The 23,781-nt window shown below is 38.1% G+C and overlaps 1 protein-coding gene across 6 annotated transcripts in view; it reads right to left on the reverse strand.

The window, feature by feature from the left end:
• Positions 1 to 2,330: 2,330 nt before the first annotated feature.
• USP9X (ubiquitin specific peptidase 9 X-linked) overlaps positions 2,331 to 23,781 on the reverse strand; it is a 482,368-nt gene continuing 460,917 nt past the window's right edge. For all 6 annotated transcript variants that reach the window (XM_072817572.1, XM_072817568.1, XM_072817571.1 and 3 more), the window contains 12 exons: positions 22,954 to 23,095; positions 20,979 to 21,732; positions 20,246 to 20,369; positions 19,363 to 19,588; positions 18,736 to 18,865; positions 14,452 to 14,637; positions 13,773 to 13,993; positions 13,595 to 13,683; positions 7,156 to 7,312; positions 6,786 to 6,998; positions 6,106 to 6,201; positions 2,331 to 3,932 (listed from right to left, as the gene is read on the reverse strand). In XM_072817572.1, coding sequence (XP_072673673.1) covers positions 3,795 to 3,932; positions 6,106 to 6,201; positions 6,786 to 6,998; positions 7,156 to 7,312; positions 13,595 to 13,683; positions 13,773 to 13,993; positions 14,452 to 14,637; positions 18,736 to 18,865; positions 19,363 to 19,588; positions 20,246 to 20,369; positions 20,979 to 21,732; positions 22,954 to 23,095 — 2,476 coding nt within the window. In that variant the 3' untranslated portion in view covers positions 2,331 to 3,794. The remainder of the gene's footprint in view (positions 3,933 to 6,105; positions 6,202 to 6,785; positions 6,999 to 7,155; positions 7,313 to 13,594; positions 13,684 to 13,772; positions 13,994 to 14,451; positions 14,638 to 18,735; positions 18,866 to 19,362; positions 19,589 to 20,245; positions 20,370 to 20,978; positions 21,733 to 22,953; positions 23,096 to 23,781) is intronic.

Genomic DNA, 23,781 nt, shown 5'->3' on the forward strand with positions numbered 1-23,781 from the left:
AAAAGGCTGAGAAGTGTGTGGTCTGGGTGGTGAATTTCCTTTGGGGAATCTGGATTTCAAAAAAAATTATTTGCAAGTTTAAAACATGGTGCACCTTTCCCCCTTTTTTCTTACACCTATGAAATTTGGAGGAAAAGTGCTACATTTTTGCAAATGTAAAATAATTGTTATAAATACAGTCGGCAGCAAGTTCTTATTAACACATTTAGCACTTTTTGTAGTGATGTATCACACCCAAAACCTTATTTTCAAACACTCAACAGTCATGTAGGTGCAGGACCAATTTTGGTTGAGCACTACTACAAAACCAGCACTGAATTTTTTTTTTTTTCTCTCAGTAACACAAAACCGGGGTGGGCGGGAAGGAGGTTGTTTTCCTTTCTCTAAAGTATGTAGTAGTACCTTCCAGCTAGAGACCAAAGTTGGGCACTTATAAGGAAAAGGCAATTTTCTTATCCAGTTAGAATTCTAAATAAGGCAGGATATATCCACCAAATTAACCACAAAATTCAGCAAAGAGTTCATGGGAGAACAGAAGCTGGAAAAATACCAAGGGAAAAAAGTGAAAGGAACTATTTTGCTGGAGTAGTCATCTGAAAATTCACAGACTGTTGCTTTCATTTACAAACGTAGCTTCAATAAAAAAGGCTCCTCATCTTTTTAACCACTACTAGGATTAAATACTTATCATTCACTAATAAAAGTTAATTGTGAAAAAAATATAAAACATTTTAATAATTCTAAATTTGTATATATAACAGCTAAAAGACACAAGATTGGGAAACTATCAGAGAAAAATCAAAGACAAAAACCCCAAAATATGATTTATGTTATTTCTGCCTCTACACTGCCGAGCACGACAATTTGGTTGGTGGAGGGCTTAGAAACAGCAGCAATATGGTTTTTACCAAGTTGTGCACGAAATACTTAGATCCAACAGGGCCAAGCCCTTGTTCACAGATTAACAACAAAAATAGCTTTACTCTTTGTGTTAACAGATTCTATGGTCTTCTATGAAGTAATCATGCCATTTAGACTCGTGGGGGTACTTCTTTGAAAGGAAGACTAGTGATTCTGGAACAAACATTTAAAGTAGGAATTATATATATGGCTCAAGAAATCAGTTGAGAATTAAATAATCTTTAGGCACTTTGAAGACTTGGAAGTTTAAAATGTGCCATTGATGTTCAGAAAAGACCTCAACACCACCATTACTGTTGCTCTTATAATAACATGCGCCTTAAAATTTCCGCTTATATGTTAATGCTTAAGAAGTTAAATAGAGAAAATAATTCGCACAAAAATAAATCTCCCTGTTCACTTTCCCTCGATCCTGGACATAGCACAGATGGCTCTTCCTCAAATGGAGGGGAAAAGGATTCACAAGCCCTCACCAGGCACAAGGGGAATTGTCAATCCAAAGCAACCAAAGTGGGATCTCCTTAGAGGGAGAAAAATTCACAGCCTTTTCAAATGTCAAGTTTTTCGGGTCTAGGAAGTCATTCAAGTTTTTAAATTAAGTACATCACATACTTTGTTAAGGAGCGGGAAATACAAAAACAACCTCCCATCTGGTGAGATGGTGTATTTAAGGATAGCAAATTGTCCAAATAAAGTGAACCTATTTTGTTCATTGCTAAGGAAGCCTGGAAATGAGGAACTTTGGAATTAAAACCACCAATTGGAATTGCAAACAGTGTGTAGGACTTCTGCTCAAACTTAACAAACTCGGATGTAATATACTTAAGGTAAAAACAGGATCTATCTCGTGTCAAAATTTCCTAATATTACAGAAAACCTAAAAGCATAGATGGACTAGAGAGTACTGCAAATAAGATACCCAAAGCTTTATCTTAAATACCTGCCCCTTTTAATCACAAAATAAAGCAATTCTCAATTTTGTTTCTGCTTTGTTCAGTTCCAACTATAGCCTTTTTGACAAAACATTTTCCTATTAACTAAATTGTAAAAAATACAACCAAGCTTGTGCTCATTAAATATACATGTATATAAAAAACATACAAAAAGTACAAGATTGATTATGTTAGGAAACTTTTACAGTGTCAACATCCTGTTTTCTCTAAATCTTTAGTCAAGGGCCTAAGGTCAGATCTTTCTGTGCACAAAAGCTCAATGCGACTGAACTCCTGAATTCAGTGTCATGCCTAAGCAGGCTATGCACAGAATTAATTTTATTATGCAGTCCTTCAAAAAACAAAAACAAAAACAATAAAAATGGACAAAGAATTAAAAAACAAAAACAAAAACAAAAACAAAAACCAAAAAACCAACCCAAAAACAAAACCAAAAACACACCACAGGACAAAAAGTTCTTCGTAAATCAAATTCTATTTGTGAATTCAGCAAAATAATTTCTATAAAATAAAACAGCAAAATATTTAAATAGAATAGGGTGGACTGTATCTGTTTGCAGGGGTATTTGGTTTTTAGACAGGTTCCAAAAATTACACACATTCAAGTTACCAATTCTTTTAAATACAGTATTAACCAATGAGTTCCTTATCTTTAATTAAATGTTTATGCTGAAATTATGATACTTCAATTAGATTAACTAACCAGTAGTTTCCTTTTTAATCAGACCCTGCTTCGAACATTCAAAGTTTTGGAATAATGGAAAAGGAGCTAGGACAATTCTTGCTTTCAAGTAAAACTGAGCAGAAACTCAGCTAAACATCTTGGTGCAGTGGTGCTCCAAGTACTGTGGGACTCTGGTGACTTCCACTTCACTGGGGTCCAGCAGAAGGAAAGTTTTAGAAGATTCACCTAATAAGCTCTATCAAAGAAACAAAACAAGCACACCAAATACAGTCTTCTATTATGCTCCAAGCATTCTGGCATAGCAAATTTTTGCATATTTGTTTTAAATCTTTAAAAATTCCCATTACTGATACTTAAATTTCTTTATCCCACCCAGAAATCGAACTGTCAAACATTAGACATAAGCAACATATGTGTAACTGAAAACCGCCTTTTATCACATTTCTCCCCTTGTTTTATATTTATATTCTAGGTGTAAGAAGGAAAAGCTCTGAGCAATACAGCTGTCACACTGGGACAACTGCTGTCATTATGGTAAATTTTTCCTCATTGGCTACACTAACCTGGTGTGAAGCCATGCTAAATGTTACAGCATAACTATAGCTTCAAAGTGATTAACCTAGTATCAGAATAAAAAGGCAATGAAAAAGATCTAGAAACAATGTTACATCACCAATTTTCCACATCAACCAAATAATTTAAAGGTTACCAGCCTTACATCATTGCTCTTAGTAAAACTGACTCCAGTGGCAAAGAATTAACATGAAACTATTGGTGTGGTTGACATGGATGGGCTCTGTTTTGTTGCTGTTGGTTTATTTTTTTGTTTTTGTAAAGGAGTAGATCCAACTGCCACGAGGCAGGCAACACTGGTTGCAGAGTGCAGTGGGTAGAACGAGAAAATTAACTTTTGTAGTTTTTGTAGATCTGTGAGTCTCCTCAAGAAAAAAGTTTCTTGCTTAAGAATTAACAGTCAAACATTAATATACTATATACACCTTTGCCATTTACACATTAGCATCAGGCCATTTATTACAAAACACTATACACTTTCCACTGCAGGCGGGTTATATATTGACAGCAAATTTCTGCAGATAAGACAGTGAATAAACTCTCCACTCCGTGTTGATTAGGAATAGTTTTTCTAGTTTTAAATTATTAGCCAGACACAGAAAAAGGTTGGACTGTAAGGCCTGGGTGCACAGTCTTGATGGAACCAGTTAATTATGTGCATTTCACTGATCCTTCGTCTGAGGTGGGGATACTTCTTCACTGCCTTCGTAATTTTCTTGTGCTCGTTGGCCAGTTCTCTGAGGGTTGTTCATATGATGTGCTGCTGGGCCTGTATATGGCTGTCCATGCACATGGTTATTCTGGGAGGGGAAAAGAGATTTATGTTAAAAATGTTCATATATTAAACTTTAAAAATTATGGGCAAAAGTTTGTGGACATGTAAACATTTCTTTTACTCCCAGGACTTACAGAAAGTAAAATATCCTTGGGCCATTGGTGAAGGAAAAAAACTGGTTTGGAAGAGAAAAGCTAGCCTAAATGCAACCCCAAGTAAAAGCAGTGTAGGTCTGTATAAATATTTAGTCAAAGTGATTTTTAGTGCCCCAAATCATTTAGATCTAAGTCTATATAAGGGATCGCAGCTTGTTATTGCTTATGTCAACAACACTCACAAAAAAAAGATTTGTGAGCTAGAACACATCTATTCTGACTCTTCTAAGCACCTTGAAGCTTCTATGTGATAATGACGAATCTGACTGATTGGTCATATGAGATCTGCATTACCAGCAACCTTGAATACAGAATAGTGTCACTGAAAACAATACAATGTTAAAGAAACATGGATGAACCAGGCCTGATTAATATATGAATTTTCTCAAGGCTGATCAAAGTAACTTTCTTTTGAATTTGCTTTAACCTTTTAAACCTGTGAACCCTCATTTTTCTGTACATTCCCACCAGTCAAGAACATTTTAGGTCTTACTTTCTATAATTTGTATTATGAAAATAAATGTTGAATATGCATTTTCTAACTATGCTTCTATTTCCATCCCCCCAATTTTTAAAAATTAGGCTCCATGCCCAATGTGGAGCCTAATGTGGGGCCTGAACTCACAACCCTGAGATCAAAACCTGAGCTGAGATCAAAAGTCAGATGCTGGGCAGCCCCGGTGGTGCAGCGGTTTGGCGCTGCCTGCAGCCTGGGGTGTGATCCTGGAGACCCGGGATTGAGTCCCACATCGGGCTCCCTGCATGGAGCCTGCTTCTCCCTCTGTCTGTGTCTGTGTCTCTGTCTCTCTCTCTCTCTGTGTCTATGAATAAATAAGATCTTAAAAAAAAACCAAACAAACAAAAACAAAACAAAACAAACAAAAAAAAAACCAAACAAACAAAAAAAAAGAAAAACAAAAGTCAAGATGCTTAACCAACTGAGCCACCCACCCAGGAGGCCCTCCATCCTGAAATATAACAAAGAATGCCTTAAATAATGGCTCTGAAAGTATGGCTTCCAGACTAGCAGTAGCATCAATCACCTGGGAATGTGTCAGAAATGTAGATTTTTCTGGTTCTATACCTCAGACCTAAATAAATCAGAAACTCGGGGTGGGGCCCAACAATCTGTTTTGGAACAAGCCCACCAGGTTTTTTTTTTTTTTAGATTTTATTTTTAAAAAAGATTTTATTTATTTATTCATGAGAGACAGAGAGAAAGGCAGACACATTGACAGAAGGAGCAGCAGGCTCCATGCAGGATGTGGGACTCGATCCTGGGACTCTAAGATCACACCCTGAGCTGAAGGCAGATGCTTAACCGCTGAGCCACCCAGGTGTCTCTAAAGATTTTATTTTTAAGTAATCTCTATATTCCATGTAGGGCTTGAACAGGCAACCCTGAGATCAAGAGTCATGTGCTTTACCAACCAAGCCAGCGAGCTACCAACCCCCTCACTCCACCAGGGGATTTCGATGCTTATTTATTTTGAGCACCACTGCCTCAAAAGATCTGAATTAGTCACATCTTTGGTTTTAGAAAACAAAGTTTTGTTTTTTTTAAAGTATCTTCATCGAAACTTTATTTACTGATTTTAGATGAAACTTTATGGAAATCTATCAAATGCTTGATATTTTTCAACAATTTTGAGTGTCACTGAAGTCTTAGGCTAAATAATCAAGAACAATCTCCTTCACTGCCACATCTTAAATGTCTTTGGAATCCATTTGCAGACTCAGCCTAACAGGAAATGTCCTAATCCTTTGTCTGAAACACTATCATTTTATGTTGACATCAATTGTCATACAGTTTTACTAAGTACAAAGAAGGGCACCCATTTGACCATGAAAACACCACAGGGGGAAGTTCAAACACATCACATCATGACCCTGCCCCAGCTATTCCTTTTTTGATCATGCTCTAAAGGTAGTCTAAATAATCCCTTTATTACTTTGCAGTCACAACAAAAATCTTAGCCACCCTTTAAATAAAGCATAAGAATCGATTCTAGGGGATAAAAATACAAATCAATCCCTATTTACCTGTTGGTACTGAGATCCAGGTGAATGGGGGTATAATGGGGCATCTTCAGGTGGAGGTGACTCATGCTCATCTGGGGCATCTTGGTCATCTGGCTCCTAATTTTAAATATTTAAAGATAAAGAATTATGTAGACAAATTTAAGTTTTTACTATCTGAAATAAAAATTTAAAAACCTACAGAACTGACCCACAACTTTCCTTTTACTGAATTTTTTTTTTAAGATTTTATTTATTTATTCATTAGGGGGAGGGGGGGGCACAGACATAGGCAGAGGGAGAAGCAGGCTCCATGCAGGGAGCCTGATGTGGGATTCGATCCTGGGTCTCCAGGATCACACCCTGGGCTGAAGGTGGCACTAAACCGCTGAGCCACCCCGGCTGCCCTACTGAAGATAAATTAAAGCAGATGAAAAAAAACCTGACTTGGGTCCTCTCAGAAAGACTACATTTCAGGCGATTTCAGAAATTTCTTTCTTTTTTTTTTTTTTGATTTCAGAAATTTCTATGAAAGAAGGCTCTCTTGTTAACTTAAGATTACATGTAGTAAACACTAAAGCAAACAAAACCCCAACAAAATTTCTTTGACATTATCATTAATACATAAACACTGGCTTATAAAGTAAAATTGCTTTCTTCCATTTCTATCTGCTGCACACTTGTGGCTTTTTTTTTTTTAATACCTCCTCTGGACAGAGTTCACAAGCTTTTGCCAGTGTCATCCTAGCACTATGTGATCTCTCCAAGAAATAACCATTTGATGTTTCATTGCTCTGCACTGGAGGAGACCAGTTGTTGTAAGTATATTGAGGATTGCCAGTGTATGGTCGTCTTTCAAGTTCATCTCCAAGCCATTCCACTGCCCAGGTCCACTTTCTTTTAAGATCTCCATTGCCCTTCAAAAGAAAATAAAACCATGTGTGGAAAAGGTTTTAGAATACTTTTCAAAGTTAACTTAAAATAGCAAGTCCAAATTTTCACTGTTCCTTTCTTTAAAAAGGAATCCCTAATTCTGATCCAGATTTCTACAAAATTAAGAAAAGAAATCCTCACCTGCAGAATCTGGTAAGCAACAGGACAATTGCTAAAAAGAGCTACCATACATTTTATACACTGGTATGCTCTTTTTTGATAGTGATTCTTAGAGCGCTGGATTGTGTCAAACAGCCCATCTCGGTCATCTGGGATCCCTTTAAGTGCATTATGAATTCTGAAAAAGAACCAAATATAAAAATTTGTAAAATCAAATAGCAGCTAACATTTATGGAGTGCCTACTATGCGCCACTCAATAAAAGATTTTTGATGTAGTCATGTCATCTAATGCTGGAGAGCAGGTACAGTTATTGACTCCCTGAACAGATGAGAAGAGGGGTATAGACGGGTTAAACAGCTTGCTGGAGGTCATACAGCCACTCAGTAGTCTGTGCTCTTACCAACATGTTACCAATCCAAAATGGCTTTGCTATGTATGTAATTCAAAGACATTACCTGAAGTTACTTTAGGACACCAGAAGTAATACAGACTTAAAGTTAACTAACAACTAAGTTTATGACTGCTATACTTAAGAGTTTGCTTCAGGTCAGTACCTTTTATAAAACTGCATTGCTCAAAGTAAGTAACCAGTGACTATGAAATGGTGATATAATTTAGAAGTACAAAACAAACCTGAATTCTAATAATGAGCTATACAGCAAAGCAATTTTCACCAATGCTACTATTTAGCTGATTTGCCAATGATGGATGATTTCATTTTAGTTCTTGCCCAGAGTGATAGTCAATGATTTCTTGTCCCTATCCCTGCCCAGCCCAAGAAGCAACTTGGCTGTGGGGTAGAATGTGCCTTCTTTTGTGTTAAAAACATCACCTACCAGTAAACAAAATGTGGTGTATATACATACAGCTGATTATTATTCAGCCTTAAAAAGGAATGAAATTCAGACACATACTATATGTGGCAGTCTTTTTTTTTTTGAAGACTTATTATTTCAGAGAGTGCAAGTGCGTGCAAATAGGGTAGAGGGGCAAAGGGAGAGGAAGAAAATTTCCAGCAGACTCCCCATTGAGTGTGGAACGCTACACGGGGCTAGATCTCACAACCCTGAGATCATGACCAGAGTCAAAAATCAAGAGTTGGATGCTTAACCAACTGAGCTACCCAGGCACCCCTGTAACATGTATGAATCTTAAAGGCATTAAGTAAACTAGGCCAGATACAAGAGGACAAATACTGTATGATTCTATTTTTATGAGGTATTTAGAATAGGCAAAATCAAAGAAAGAATAATAGTTACCAGGAGCTGGAGAGGAGGGAGGGGAATGGGGAGTTATCGTTTATTTATTTTTTTTATTTTTAAAATATTTATTCATTCATGAGAGACACACAGAGAGAAAGGCAGAGACACAGGCAGAGAGAGAAGCAGCCTTCATGCAGGGAGCCTGACATGGGACTCGAACTCGGGATCACGCCCCGGAGCCACCTGGGCTGCCTGAGAGTTATCGTTTAATGCAGAAGTTTCAGTTTGGGATGATGAAAAAGTTCTAGAGATGGATAGTGGTGATGGCAACACAGTTATTATGAATATACTTCAAGCCACTGAATTGTGCACTTAAAAATAGTTAAAATGGTAAGTTATGAATATTTTTACAATTTAACTAAAAAATAATAATTACCTGTCTGCAATTCTGTGGTATATCCAAGAGAATTGAAAACAGATTTAAAAACAAAACATGTCCACGAATGTCCATAGTAGCATTACTCACAATAGCCAAAAGGTAGAAATAACCCAAATGTCTAACAATAGATGAATGGATAAACAAAATGTGGTATATCCACAAAATGCAATGTTACTCAGCTGTAAAAAGGAATAAAGTACTGATACATGTTCTAACATGTAAGATCTTGAAAACATTATGCCAAGTAAAAGAAGCCAGACACAAAAGGACATTTGCCTATGGTTAGGCAAATCCACAGAGACAGAAAGGAGATCAGTGGTTGCTGGGCGATGGGAGGTAATAGAGAATGACTGCTTAATTGGTTATGGGGTTTCCATTTGCAGGGATGAATATGTTCTGGAATTAGATAGTGGAAATGGTTGCATACTATGAATTTACTAAAAACTACTGAATTGTATACTTTAAAATGATTAAAATGGTGAATATTGTAAGTGAATTTTACCTCCATAAGGAAACATTACCTGGGTAGTAATTAGAAAAAGAATACTTACATAAACCATAAATTTTACTTAATAGAATGTTCCAAATAAAAATTCAAATTTGTTTTTGCATTACATGCATTCATAAAATATTTGGTTTGGAAATCATGACTCCAGCAATCTCGTAAGGTTTACTGATTTCACACTAATCAATCATATACAGGCTTTTGGCTGTTTAATCTGAAACACTTCAGTGTATCTTGTTTTTCCCTTCAGTTTTGTCAAGTGATAATGAAGTGTTAAGCCATTATTTCTGCTACATCACATTTTCTTCCCAGTAGTTTTAAGTGCTTTCAGATGCCATCTTTTATCAATATTATCTTTGTACGCCTTGTTCCCATTCAATGCCTGGTTGTGCCAGACACATGGTATATACTCCATAAATATTCAAACACTGCTTACCGAATGAACTAAAAGCTCACTATGAGAAAGTTATTTTCAAGTTTGGGCCAGTGATTCAAAATAATAATACCTTACTAAACTCATTACACAACAGTCAATTGTCCATATTTAATATAGCACATTGCCTTTACCATTATCGCTTGCTATAATGAATTGAGAGCTAAGATGTAAAGAACTGGTTTAAAGCTATAATGCTTACAGTATTTTTAAATGAAAAGAGTGAAAGATTCCATTAAAAACAACTATGCTGGGATCCCTATCATCACGATAGATGATGTTGCATGCTTCTCATTGCATTACATTGGGAGATACATGGTATCAGTTTGATGATTGGTGATATTAACTTGGTATCTTAACAGATCTGTTCATTTTGGAAGTACCTTTTACCTTTTGTAATTAATGGTTTGACTACATGTTTGAAAGTATGGGGAATTGACCATAATTTGAAAATAAATAGAATGGATTGATGTCATTTTCAGTAATGAAACAAGTTGATTCTAACAAAAGGACATGTGTTTTATTTTAAGCTCACTGTATCAAATTTAAGTCTAATATACAATTGAAGGGGCACCTGGATGGCTCATTCAGTTAAGCATTAGACTCTATCTCAGCTCAGGTGTTGGTCTCAGGGTCGTGAGTCCAAGCCCCACATTGGGCTCCATGCTGAGCAAGGAGCCTACTTAAAAAAACAAATAAAAATATATAATAGGACTGAGGGGGCAGCCGGGGTGGCTCAGCGGTTTAGCGCCGCCTTCAGCCCAGGGCGTAATCCTGGAGACCCAGAATCAAATCCCACGTCAGGCTCCCTGCATGGAGCCTGCTTCTCCCTCTGCCTGTGTCTCTGCTTCTCTCTGTGTGTCTCATGAATAAATAAATAAAATCTTAAAAAAAAAAAAAAAAAGGAATGAGGTTATTTGCTCTATAGAAAAAATGTAGACAGTTTCTCTAGCACATTTAAAATACATTTGTCATATCTCTCACTTAGAATGCATTCATACCTATATTCACTATGTATGTCACTCTAAATACAAAATTAGAGGTCAAATTAAGAGCAAATAAATCCTTGCACTGTATCTGTAACCTGAAATTTAAACAAAATGAAAGAAATTCTAACATCTACATAAGAGTGAAATTGGGATCCCTGGGTGGCGCAGTGGTTTAGCGCCTGCCTTCGGCCCAGGGTGCGATCCTGGAGACCCGGGATCGAATCCCACGTCGGGCTTCCGGTGCATGGAGCCTGCTTCTCCCTCTGCCTATGTCTCTGCCTCTCTCTCTCTCTGTGTGTGTGTGACTATCATAAATAAATAAATTTAAAAAATTAAAACAAACAAACAAACAAACAAAAAAACTATGCTTTTTTAGGGGGAGGGAAAGACAGGGGAAGAGAGAGAATCTTAAGTGGGCTACGCCCAGCACAGAGCCCTATGCAGGGCCTTATCTCACAATCCCAAGATCATGACCTGAGCCGAAACCAAGAGTAGACATTTAACCAAATGAGTCACACAGGTGCTCCTAAAAACAACTCTTAAGAAAAGTTTTTCTTCTTCTTCTTTTTTTTTTTTTAAAGATTTTTATTTCTTTATGAGAGAGAGGGGGGGGGGAGGGAGAGGGGAGGGAGGGAGGAGTGAGGCAGAGACACAGTTAGAGGGAGAATCAGGCTCCAAGCAGGGAGCCCGATTGGGACTCAATCCCAGGACCCAGGGCTCTCTCCCTGAGCCGAAGGCAGATACTTAACCGCTGAGCCAACCAGGCATCCCTTAAAAAAGTTTCAAAAATTCTATAATCATACTGAGAAGGGTACTGGATGGTGTTCAAAATATATGGCTATAGTTTTGGAACTACTCAATTTCTTGTGTCATGAAAACTGATTTTTGGTTTAATAACTATTTTTAGAACAACACAACTTAAATCTATGATGGTAATTTCAGAGATAACTTGGAAATATTAATTCACGAATTCTGGCATTTGCAATCCCCACTAAGACTCAAAATTTTAAGTTCTTTTTTAAAAATACTTTATTTATTTGAGAGAGTGAGTGAGAACGAGAGCAAGAGCAAGGGGGAAGAGGCAGAGGGAGAAGCAGACTCCCAGCTGAGCAGGGAATCCAGGGGCTAGATCCTAGGACACTGGGATCATAACCTGAGCTGAAGGCAGATGCTTAACCGACTGAGCCACCCAGGTGCTCCTATGAATCTTCTTAAAGCATTTTGTCGTTACAGAACTTGTCTTCAAGTTGCTGTTTTAACTACTGACAGAATATATGAATTTTGAACTGTTTCCGAAAATCAAGTATTATACTATCATCCATATGGGGAGGGAAGTTATAAAATCTGGCAGAGTTGTCAGCTAATTACATACTTCACCATCTATATAATTTTAGGTATTAAAAGATAATAGATGAAGTCTGAAGGATAGTTATGCTGGATAACCTCAGTTTAAAGAGAAAAACTGCACTCAAATTCTCATATACTGAAAAACTAAAGCTGATGTTCATTATTCACAGATTTTGTATTTGTGGTTTTTCCTACTTGGTAAACTTTATTTGTAATGGTAAAAAATAGCATGGTGCTTTTGTGGTCATGTGCTAGGTGGCAAAAAAAAAAAAAAAAAAATTGGAGTCACCGAACATGTATGTTACCAGCTAAATCAGAACAAAGTGGCACTTTATATTGTACAGGAGTGTCCTTTTTGCTGTTTAGTGACACCTTTCCCACATGTTTGTACGTTTTGTTGATCTCATGGTTTAAAATGACACCCCCTCAAATGTGTAGTTCTGAAGTACCTAGTATTCCTAAGCTCAAAAAGGCTTTGCAGAGAAAATATTTTGTTACTTTATCAGACACAGGTTATTGGGAGGTCACTGTTAACAAGTCAGCAATGTATGTTAAGGGGTCTTTAAAAAGAAACACACATTTATGTATAGACTAGTCAACAAAAACCTAACCAGAAGCTTGCAGGAACCTAATCTCGTATTTCCCCTGGGAATAATGCCTTTGCATTCCCTCCTTCAGTATTCACAGTGACTTTATAGAAAATAAGTTCCATGAATAATGGGAACTGACTGTACTTACTTACCTAAGGACTATTTTTATATAATGAAATGTGACCTTATAGGACTCATTCTAAAACTACTGTAATCTAATCCTAAAATAACCCTAGCATATCAATGAAATTAAGGTATTTACCAAAAGTCTATGCTAGTTTTCCTTAATTATTATTTTTATATGTTTTATTTATTTTCTATTAGTTTTCCTTAATTAAAAAATCCAAATCTAGTAGTAAGTATGCAAATGGGCAGTGAAAGAATAAAAAGTGAAATCAAGTGAGGGAAGAAGGAACTTTTTATTCATTTTATTTTTATAAAGATTACATTTATTTATTTTGAAAAAGAGAGGGGGGAGGGAGAGAGAGCACAAGCAGGAGGGCACAGAAAATCTCAAGCAGACTCCATGCAGAGCGCAGAGCCTGATTTGAGACTCAATCTCAGGACCCTGAGATCATGACCAGAGCCAAAACCAAGAGATGGATGCTTAACTGACTGAGCCACCCAGGTGCCCCCTTTTTATTCATTCTTAAGCTTTTGTTTTATTTTTTTTAAAAAAGATTTTATTTATTCATAGAGACGGGGGGGGGGGGGGGGGCAGAGGGAGAAGCAGGCATCATACAGAGAACCTGATGTGGGACTCAATCCAGGGTCTCCAGGATCACGCCCTGGGCTGCAGGCGGCGCCACCGGGGCTGCCCAAGCTTTTGTTTTAATGTAAAACCTTTATTAGATCTCCAGGAGGTTAAACCCCTTCCCCCACCCCCCCCCCAAAAAAAAAGCAGATTGGCAGTTTTTAGTTTAAAAGTTGGTCAACTAAGAAGGAGGATCTACCTGTGAGTCTGCCAGGAATCTTCAATCAGTAAGATTTGCAAAAGCAGATCCAAATAGGGCCGGAGTTCATAGGTGTAGGAATATGCAACCTAAAAATAGGAAAGACATGGTGAAAAACTTATTTAAAGGAGTAATAAATCAAATCAGAGAGGCATACGAATGTTTATTGTCCTTTAACCTGCCAGAGAAGTTCACTGAGGACAGTAGATGAGAACTGAGGATTCTCCCAGCAGCAAAAGCGAAGCAGTTTGACAGTTTCCTCTGAGTTACTGCAGTCCTCAATGATTTTCTTCACATAACTTGTTCTCACAAATAAAATGTCTGCCACATTCTGCTGAATTGGCATTATAGGTTGTGATAAATTAGGATCACCAAAAGGATTGGGAAGAGGAGGATTACCTAGAATACAGATTTGTCATCAATGAAAAACTAATAGGCTTCTCCACAATAAAATAATACAGCCTTCACCACAGAAAACAGCTTAGGAGTTTTGGATTTTAAAAAAATAACATTTAAAATCAATATTCCTAAGTACTATGAAGAAACTAAGAAAGTAATATTAGATATGAAAATGATCAAAGATGATAAAATGCAAACTTAACTTAAAAGGTTAATTCTTAAACTATTTCATAAATAAAGTATCAACCTCATAACAAGTAGAGAGGAAAAAAAGATCCCCTTTAAACATGTGATAAAGGTGTAGAACCCAAAATATTATTAAAATATTCCAAAGCACAGACTGTCAGACTTTTTTTTTTTTAAACATTTAAGCATCTTCAGAATTACTTTTAACTGGATACTATGTATGTTCAGCAGTATTTTAAAATCAATGTAAAGGAGTGAGCATTTGACTTTACCATTGATTGAAGATTGCATTCTTGAAGAGACATTGCAACAGCGGATCAGCTGTGACACAACAGAGTACAATTTGCCTAATTCAGCATACTGATATTTGATTGGAGGACCTGGACCTTCATCTAAAGACACAAGCATAAAGGTAGCAGGCACATTCAATTTCAAAAGCTGTGTCTTCTCTGCCACACCTACAATGAAGAAGAATACAAAAGAGAAAAAAATTAGGATGATGAAGGGATTCATAATAAAGCAGTTATCTAAAATATTTTTTCTGTAAGTTTTCGAATCAGAAAACCACTCTTATTTAGCATTTAGAATGATTTGACGAGAACAGAAAATCTACATGGTATAATTGGGGTGAAGTTTTTATTTTTTTATTTTTTAAAAACATTTTATTTATTTATGAGAGACAGAGAGAGAGAGAGAGAGAGAGAGAGAGAGAGATGCCGAGACACAGGCAGAAGGATAAGCAGGCCCATGCAGGGAGCCCGACGTGGGACTAGATCCTGGGCCTCCAGGATCACACCTTGGGCTGTAGGCGGTGCTAAACCACTGCGCCACAGGGGCTGCCCGGGTTGAAGTTTTTATAAGCCTATGATATTCCAGTCAAACCAGGCATCAAGGAAATCAACACTTACTTGACAGCATGAGCACCGGGTATTATGCTGTATGTTGGCAAATTGAACTCCAATAAAAAAAATTAAAGGAAAAAAAAGAAAGAAAATGAACACTTTCTATGGTTTGAGTCTGGGAGACTAGCCTAGACTGCAATCCTCATCATAAGGGAGGATGATGAAAACTCTGAGAATTAAGAATGCTTGTATACACTGCCTCTTTATTTTCTTCTACAACTAAGCTACTTGAAAACCATGCCTAGAGGCATCTGAGTGGCTCAGTTGGTAAAGTGGCTGCCTTGGGCTCCCTGCTCTGCAGGGAGCTTGCTTCTTCCTCTCCCTGCTGCTATCCCTTGCTTGTGCTGAGAGAGGGGGAGGGAGGGAGGGAGGGAGGGAGAGAGAGAGAGAGAGAGAGAAAGGAAAGAAAAAAAGAAAAGAAACCATGCCTAAAAAGTAGGTGGCATCTCAATTTTCTTATTTTCCCACTCTGAGCCCATGTCAGTTTGGTTTCTGCCCACTTTCCCGGGGTAAAGCTAAAGAACAGTACTAAACCATAACTGCTTCCTCTCCTTCTTGGATTCCTCTCTTCTTTCAACCTCTTCTCCTTGGTCTCGTTTGTGAGTCCTCCTTCCTCTGTCTCTGAAAAATGGTTGCTCCTCAAAGTTCCCACACCAGACTATCTGCATGCTTTTCCTGGACAATCAAACCCACTCTAATGGCTTCAAGTTCCAGGTATTTTTGTCCAAATGATTCCAAAATATTTCCAGACAAATATATTAAGTATTCTACTGAATACTGAACATCACTATTTGGGTGCCCAACAGGCTCACACTCAATTTGCCCAAACTGAACTCATTTTACTCCCCTATCAGTGTTCTTCCCTCTTGGTACATGGCACTGCTATCTGCTCGGTTGAATCTTGGGCATCATTTAACATCTCTTCTGTGTTCCCCTCTCCTTAATATCCAATCACTAAACCTAAATTGAGACATCTAGGTGCTCTGGCAGTTACCTTTTCATTTGCTTTTATACCCCATTAGACGATAGACTATCCTTTATATTGTCATATTCCAAGAAGTATAATAAATACAAGCCCACGGGCAGCCCCGGTGGCGCAGCAGTTTAGTGCCGCCTACACCCAGCGCATGATCCTGGAGTGCCGGGATCGAGTCCCACATCGGGCTCTCTGCATGGAGCCTGCTTCTCCCTCTGCCTGTGTCTCTGCCTCTCAATCTCTGAATAAATAAGTAAATCTTTAAAAATAAAAAATAAAAATAAATGCCCACAATCCCTTATCTGAAATCCTGAGATTCAAAAAGCACTTATAATAAATACAAACTTCTTTCCTAAAGTTGGTGTCAAAACATGCTTTGTGGGAAAAGCTGGCCTGAACTGACAAGAGGCTATTTTAGTCTTTATCCCCTCTTTCAGAGTGACTACTCATGCTTTACTGTGGAAATATTAATGTGTATGATAATAAGGTGCTGTCTTGGACCCTGCTATAGGGATATTACATAGTATATACATTGCCTTACCTTTCTTAAATCTAAACAATCCTGAACACCAAAGCATATGTGGTTTGAAGATTTCATATTAAAGTTTATGAATCTGTACTTGCTTTTAGCAGGGAGATCTTAATTAGATTATATTACAGACCAATGATGTATGCTTTGTGAATAGGCTATATCTAAAAAGAAAGCTGAACAGAATAGGATTTTTATGAATTCCTAAATTTGGTATTTCTAAGTTTTTTCTTTTTTTAAGATTTTTTTTTTTAATTCTTATTTATTTATGATAGTCACAGAGAGAGAGAGAGAGAGAGAGGCAGAGACACAGGCAGAGGGAGAAGCAGGCTCCATGCACCGGGAGCCCGATGTGGGATTCAATCCTGGGTCTCCAGGATCGCGCCCTGGGCCAAAGACAGGTGCTAAACCGCTGCACCACCCAGGGATCCCAAGATTTTATTTATTTATTCATAAGAGACACACACAGAGAGAGGCAGAGACACAGGTAGAGGGAGAAGCAGGCTCCATGCAGGAAGCCCAATGTGGGTGGGACTCAATCCCGGAACTCCGGGATCACACTCTGAGCCGAAGGCAGATGCTCAACCGCTGAGCCATCCAGGCATCCCAAAAATTTTTAAAGAAGTTATTATCTGCTAAGTCTTTGAATCAGTTTCCAATCTGGCGAAATATTAGTAAGATTTTAAATGGCATGTCAATAAATTAATCATTTTGGAAACAGTGCATGAGCACCTGATTGATAAGAAATTTTTATAAATTTAGGGTTGCCTGGCTGGCCCAGTTCAAAGAGCATGCGACTCTTGATCTCAGAGTTGTGAGTTTGAGCCCTAGGTTGGGCATAGAGATTACTTAAATAAAACAAACAAACGTTTATATTCTTAATCATATGAAATTTACCACCCCATACAAAGCCAATGAACAAACACTAAAAGATAATGGATGGATTTTTCATAATATTCCTAATTGTACATCTTTTTCATTTAAAAAACATTTACTGAGTGTCATTGTGTGAAAACTTCTGATCTTTGCCATCTCACTGGGGAGCAACACAAAAATTTGAATACAATCAAAACCAACAGAGTAAGTAGAAGATAGCATAACAATATACTTTTAAGTGAAGTATTCTGGGATCACTGATCAGGCAATGTTAGATTACTTTGAGAAAGTAAGTTATTAAGCAGAGGCAGTAACAAATAATAGGGTAATTCAATATTTATATTATATGTAATTTTAATTCAGTTTACTCCAACAAAAATTTATGTTCAGACCAAGTCCTTTACTCAAGGACTCACCACGTCACTCAACTTGGGTGAGTATCAACCATCTGGGGAGTTTTCGAAAATGTGGATTCCTTGTGATAGCTCTGAGAATTCTACTTAAGTTGGTGTGGTATGGGGCCTAGGAATTAGTATTTTCATATCCAGACAGGTCTGGCACCACCGCTTTAGGAGATAAAAGTATGATTAAGACACAGATTCTGGGCAGCCTCAGTGGCGCAGCGGTTTAGCGCCGCCTTCAGCCTAGGGTGTGATCCTGGAGACCCGGGATCGAGTCCCACACGTCCATGCTCCCTGCATGGAGCCTGCTACTCCCTCTGCCTCTCTCTCTCTGTCTGTCTCTCATGAATGAAGATTTTATTTATTTATTCATGAGACACATACAGAGAGAGAGAGGGGCAGAGACACAGGCACAGAGAGAAGCAGGCTCCATGCAAGGAGCCTGATGTGGGACTCGATCCCAGGTCTCCAGAATCACACCCTGGGCTAAAGGCGGCACTAAACCACTGAGCCACCAGGGCTGCCCAAGACACAGATTCGGAGGATGCCTGGGTGGCTCAGTTGGTTAAGTGTTCAACTCTTGATTTTTGGCTCAGGTCATGATCTCGGGGTAGTGAGATCAAGCCCAATGCCAGGCCCCAGGCTGAGAGTGAAGCCTGCTTAAGATTCTCTCTCCCTCTGCCCTTCCCCCACCACTTCCTCGCTCTCTAAAAAAGGACAGATTCTGGCCTGTGTCTACTGCAGAGATATGCAAAAAGAACTATAAAGTACAAGGTGAAAAGTGCACTGAAAAATGTCTCATCATTAGACTAAAGGACTTTGCCACTTAATAGAATACATTAAAACAGATTTAGAATAACTTAAATTCTTACCTAAATTGGCATACATTACAAACAGATTGAAATACTGCTGTAAATGACGCCCATGCTCTGAAACTTCCCTTCTCAAGAGATTGAGAACTGCCCTTAGTAGGTGATCGCTCAGGCTTAAGTTGTCGTAAGCCTGTAAAGGATAAAGCACTGGCTATTTTTCATTTCAGTGACAAGATATAGGACAATATAATTCTATTTGCATAAAAAGCGCAAACACAAATACAGGCAGAAATTTCTGGAAGGACTAATCACAAAAGAAATGATTAAAAAGGGTTGCATCTTAGGAAATGAAGATCTGAGGTAGATTTTATCTAGAGCCTTCATGATATTTTAATTTTTAATAAATGGAGGTCCATTACACAAAAACTTTATAATCTACATAACAATGTGTACAATTAAGCCACCGCTTGTAACTAAACGAACACAGAAAATTCTGTTGCTTTTAAAGCGCCAATAATTGCTATTCATTGCTGTGAAATACTTTTACTAAACTCCTAGATATCAGATGGCGTGGGGTGTGTGCATACACACACATATCAAACAGATGCACATATATTTGCTGACTCAAACTTTCAGGAAAGCGATCTGTAAGCATTTAATCATTAGAAAGAAAACCAGGAAAATTACCTGACTAGAAGGTCCAGGAGATGCAAAAGGTGAAGGACATGGCCCATCTTGCAAGGAAAAATGTGCAATAAAAACTATAAGTTTTGCAAATGCACCCCTCACTTCTGCACTGGGGCACTCTAGAAGGTATTCAGAGAAGCGATTGGAAACATTAAAAAGGACATTGTGGGCAAACCAAAAACGTACATTCTTGCTGTGACGAAGGAGAATACACAATGCATCATACCTAAGAGAAAACAAAACAATATCTATGAATGTCAATTCAATGATATGTTTTGTATATAGTACAGATATGGGTCTCTATGAACCAAATAAAAATCAAACACCGTTTACTACTGGAAGGAGAGAATCAGCCATGGTTGCTTTTAGTACCAGTGTTAAAAGGACAGATGACTACTACAACTCGGTATCTTCTCACAGAGTGACAACAGAGATGAAAGTTTATCCAGTCCTCTACAAATCCATTACACCAAACTCTTCCTAGATTTGATGACAAAATAATCCCTAACTTAATCTTCCCTTAACATCTTCCCACTGGATGAGTACATAAAAATTGTTCAATAAAAGTATTATAATGGCCTCTGTACGTTCACAACTTTGATACTTAAGGACACTTTAAAAAAAAAAAAAAAAAGATTATTTATTTATTCACAAGGGACACACACACACACACACACACAGAGGCAGAGACACAGGCAGTGAGAGAAGCAGACTTCCTGCTAGGAGCCTGATGTGTACTCGATCCTGGATCCCAGGATCACGCCCTGAGCTGAAGGAAGATGCTCAACTGCTAAGCCACCCAGGAGTCCCAACTTAGGACACTTTTATTAAGGAACCAAACTAAATGCTACTATAATAGGAATGAAAACCAAAAGAAACGTACCAATCACTGGCAGAGCCACGGACTATTTTCTTGGTGTGAAATCCTGTAGTAAAAAGGAACCTAGCAGCAAGCTGAATACTAATCATAGTGATTTCTTCTGCTTCAGGCAACAGGTGATCTTGCCCTATAAAAAAAATGGAGATATATTAAAAAAAAAAAAAAAGTGTCAAACGAATTTCTATGTCTAAGCTCCATTTTCAAACAAGTCTGCATTTCCACTGATTCCCAAATGTTCTGAACTTTGCTAACTGTGCCCCCACCCCCCCAAACCCGGCTAACTTTTGAAATAATTCTTAGTTCAGTGAAGCACGTTTCAAACTAATGCTTGAGTCAAAACCAAATGGTTTTAATAAATAAAACCTCCTCTGTTTTCAAATAGCAAGAGAATATATACTGCTCAAAGGTAACAGTCATCTGAAACATGGCTTAAAAACAGCTGGGCAGCCCCGGTGGCTCAGCGGTTTAGCGCCGCCTTCAGCACAGGGCCTGATCCTGGAGACCCAGGATCGAGTCCCACGTCGGGTTCCCTGCATGGAGCCTGCTTCTCCCTCTGCCTGTGCCTCTTTCTCTCTCTGTATATCTCTTATGAATAAATAAAATCTTTAAAAACAAAAAACCAAAAGAAACAAAAACAGCTTAAAGTAAAAACACAAACATTTTGATACTTGCTAAGAAATCCTATAAGTAAAGTAAGAGTTATGCTTCATTCCTAAGATAAATTCTTGATACTTACCTGGTGGAGGATTTAAGTAAACACCATTACATGTAAGCAGTTTTTTCATAAACTGAAAATATTCCAAACTGTACTGCATTCGGTTATGCATGAATTGCACGTTCTGTTTCCGTACACTTCTCTCAATGGCCGATGGCATAATAATCTGATGGGGTCTTGTGGTGATAGCAAGCTCTGATATATATCTTATCAATTCATCACTCTGGTCTATGGTATCCAGTCGTTCGTAAAAAAGTATGTAAGCATTCCACCACCTTTTCTGGCGCCTGTATGACATGCGCTTCATCATGTGATCAAACACCTCTCCCATGTACTCTCCACCAAAACACTGGTTTTTCATTTCTTCGTCGTCATCCATTTTACACTCTGTTACATCTCCATCATCAAATTTATACCAGCGATTTCTCTCACCATCTCCACCATTCCTCTGAATGATATAAGAATAATAATGTCCCCCGCTTGCTTGGCCACTGTGTACCAGCACACCCACAAGTCTGTATTTTGTGCTTCCTGCTGTCTCACTTTCAGACTGCTCATTCTGCTGTATCAACTGACTCTCTGGGTTTACGTTATCTCCTTCTAGCTTTGCAACACCTGCGACTGTGTAAGGTTCCATGTCCAGCTCTCGAGGAAATTCAAAATAATCATTGAATTTGATTGCACATTCTCTTTCCCAGTCATAGTCAAATCGTTTCAGTTGGATAGCAAGAACAGGAGGTAATTTTTTAATTAGCAAGCGCTTTACAGTATCAACCTAAAACAAACAGAGCAAGTTACTAGATGTTCTTTTATAATCCACTGCACAAAACAAACTATAAAACTGTATTATTAAATTCTCGTGAAGACTAATTGGAGGTTACAAGTGTAAACAAACACACGGCAATGAACATAATAATCAAGGTAAGTCTGTCACAGTGGGCATTTAAAAAATGCTAAAACTATTAATATGGAAATAGTGGATGCCACTTGTTAAAAACTGCAGAAATTAGTGACACAGACATTACTCATTGCCTGGATTCTATATTGTCTGTGCTATCTAACCATTGTTACTTGTTTCATGTTTACTGTTATTCTAATGAAGGTGTGCTCTGTTATGAGTAAACTGAAGATACACAGTAGCAGCTTATTTACTGGGCCATTAGGTGCCAAGTAATATGTTAACCACTGCCCAAGTAGTAACATATTTAATCCTCATAAGCCACCAGGCAGGAGCTACTGAGTGGTAATGAGGAGGAGCAGGAGCAGCAGAGATCGAGTCACTTGCCTCATGTCTCAGAACTGTGGATGGCAGGCAGTTGGGCTTTATAGCTCACATCTCACCCCTCTAGACTTTAACACCTCTTTAGGTGGTGTGTAAATGTCAAAACGATACAGGTGACTTGGAGGTGAGAGAGTTTGGGAGCCCAGAAGATACACGTTATTTACTGTCCATCCGTGTAAACGGTCTCTCCTAAGAGATCCCAGAGATAAAACTTGATCAATTGGGCCTAAAAATCTGAACCCAGTGGTTTAAAAACACAGGTGGTAGAAGAAATCTTATGCAACCAAATCAAGTAATGAAGGTTTTAGTGAACTTCCTGGTCCTTACAAGCAATTCTGGACATGACAGGAGAAATGTTTTCCTGACAGCGCTATAGCTTTGATGGGTTCAATAGTAGTTTGGTTGGGTATGGATGGAAAGGGTCTGTGTCCAACCCAACCAAATTGCTGTTGAATCCATCGAAGTTATTAAACTATTATGACTTCTAAAATGGTCACTCTTATTTACCTGTTTCCCTAGCCCTGCTGGCACTACTTTCTTTCAATCTTCTTCCCTGAAAAAGTGTTGTATCAGTTATCTTAACAACCTTCTGCTACCAATATAACAAAACAGGGTAGGGAATAAAAAGAGGGTGAACTTTGAGAACAAAACCAATCAATTCTCAAATCCATTAAATGTAACCATAATTATTTTAAAAACCTGGACAATTCATACCTTTTTATTGCATTTTTCACAATGATACGCATTTGCACCTTCTAATAAATCTCCTTTGACATACTGTTCCAAAGAATCAAGAAGATTTTGGTGGTTTCTAATGTCTACATTCAAAGTCGTAAAAGATTCTTCACACTCGTATCTAAAGATATTAAGAAATAAGGAGGATTAATTATTTTTCTAAACATTCTTATAGACTTAATGAAAACTACATTTGCAGTAATTATAACATGAAACCCTTAAGTCATAGAATGTTACCAATAAACGACACATTTATGGGCCACCTACCTAGCGATGGGCAATACATTCGGTTGTTTAAAAGTTTTATTTATTTATTCATGATAGAGAGAGAGAGAGAGAGAGAGAGAGAGAGAGAGAGGGAGGCAGAGACACAGGCAGAGGGAGAAGCAGGCTCCATGCAGGGAGCCCGACGTGGGACTCGATCCCTGTCTCCAGGATCGTGCCCTGGGCCAAAGGCAGGCACTAAACACTGCGCCACCCAGGGATCCCCATTCGGTTGTTTACACCCCATAAATACACCAGGTTCTCTGACTTCATGACAAACCTGCTAGAGAAATATCACCACCTCTACTCCAGAGACAAGGGTACTGGGGTTTGGAAGGGTTAATTTGGTCAAGATTAACTAGGTGAAATGGGGTTTTGAAGCCAGGTCTGTCTTGCTTCATGGCTTAAGCTCTTTACAGTCTACCGTGCTGCTTCCACTGTCACCTATTTAGGCAGTAATTTATGCCAAGACCAAAGCATGAATTCATCAACCTCTGAAAAGCATATTTTAAACTATTAGCAGGCTGAATTTTTAAATGGTCC

The sequence above is a fragment of the Canis lupus genome, chromosome X (genome assembly GCF_048164855.1).
Source record: "Canis lupus baileyi chromosome X, mCanLup2.hap1, whole genome shotgun sequence".
Taxonomy (NCBI): Eukaryota; Metazoa; Chordata; class Mammalia; order Carnivora; family Canidae; genus Canis; species Canis lupus.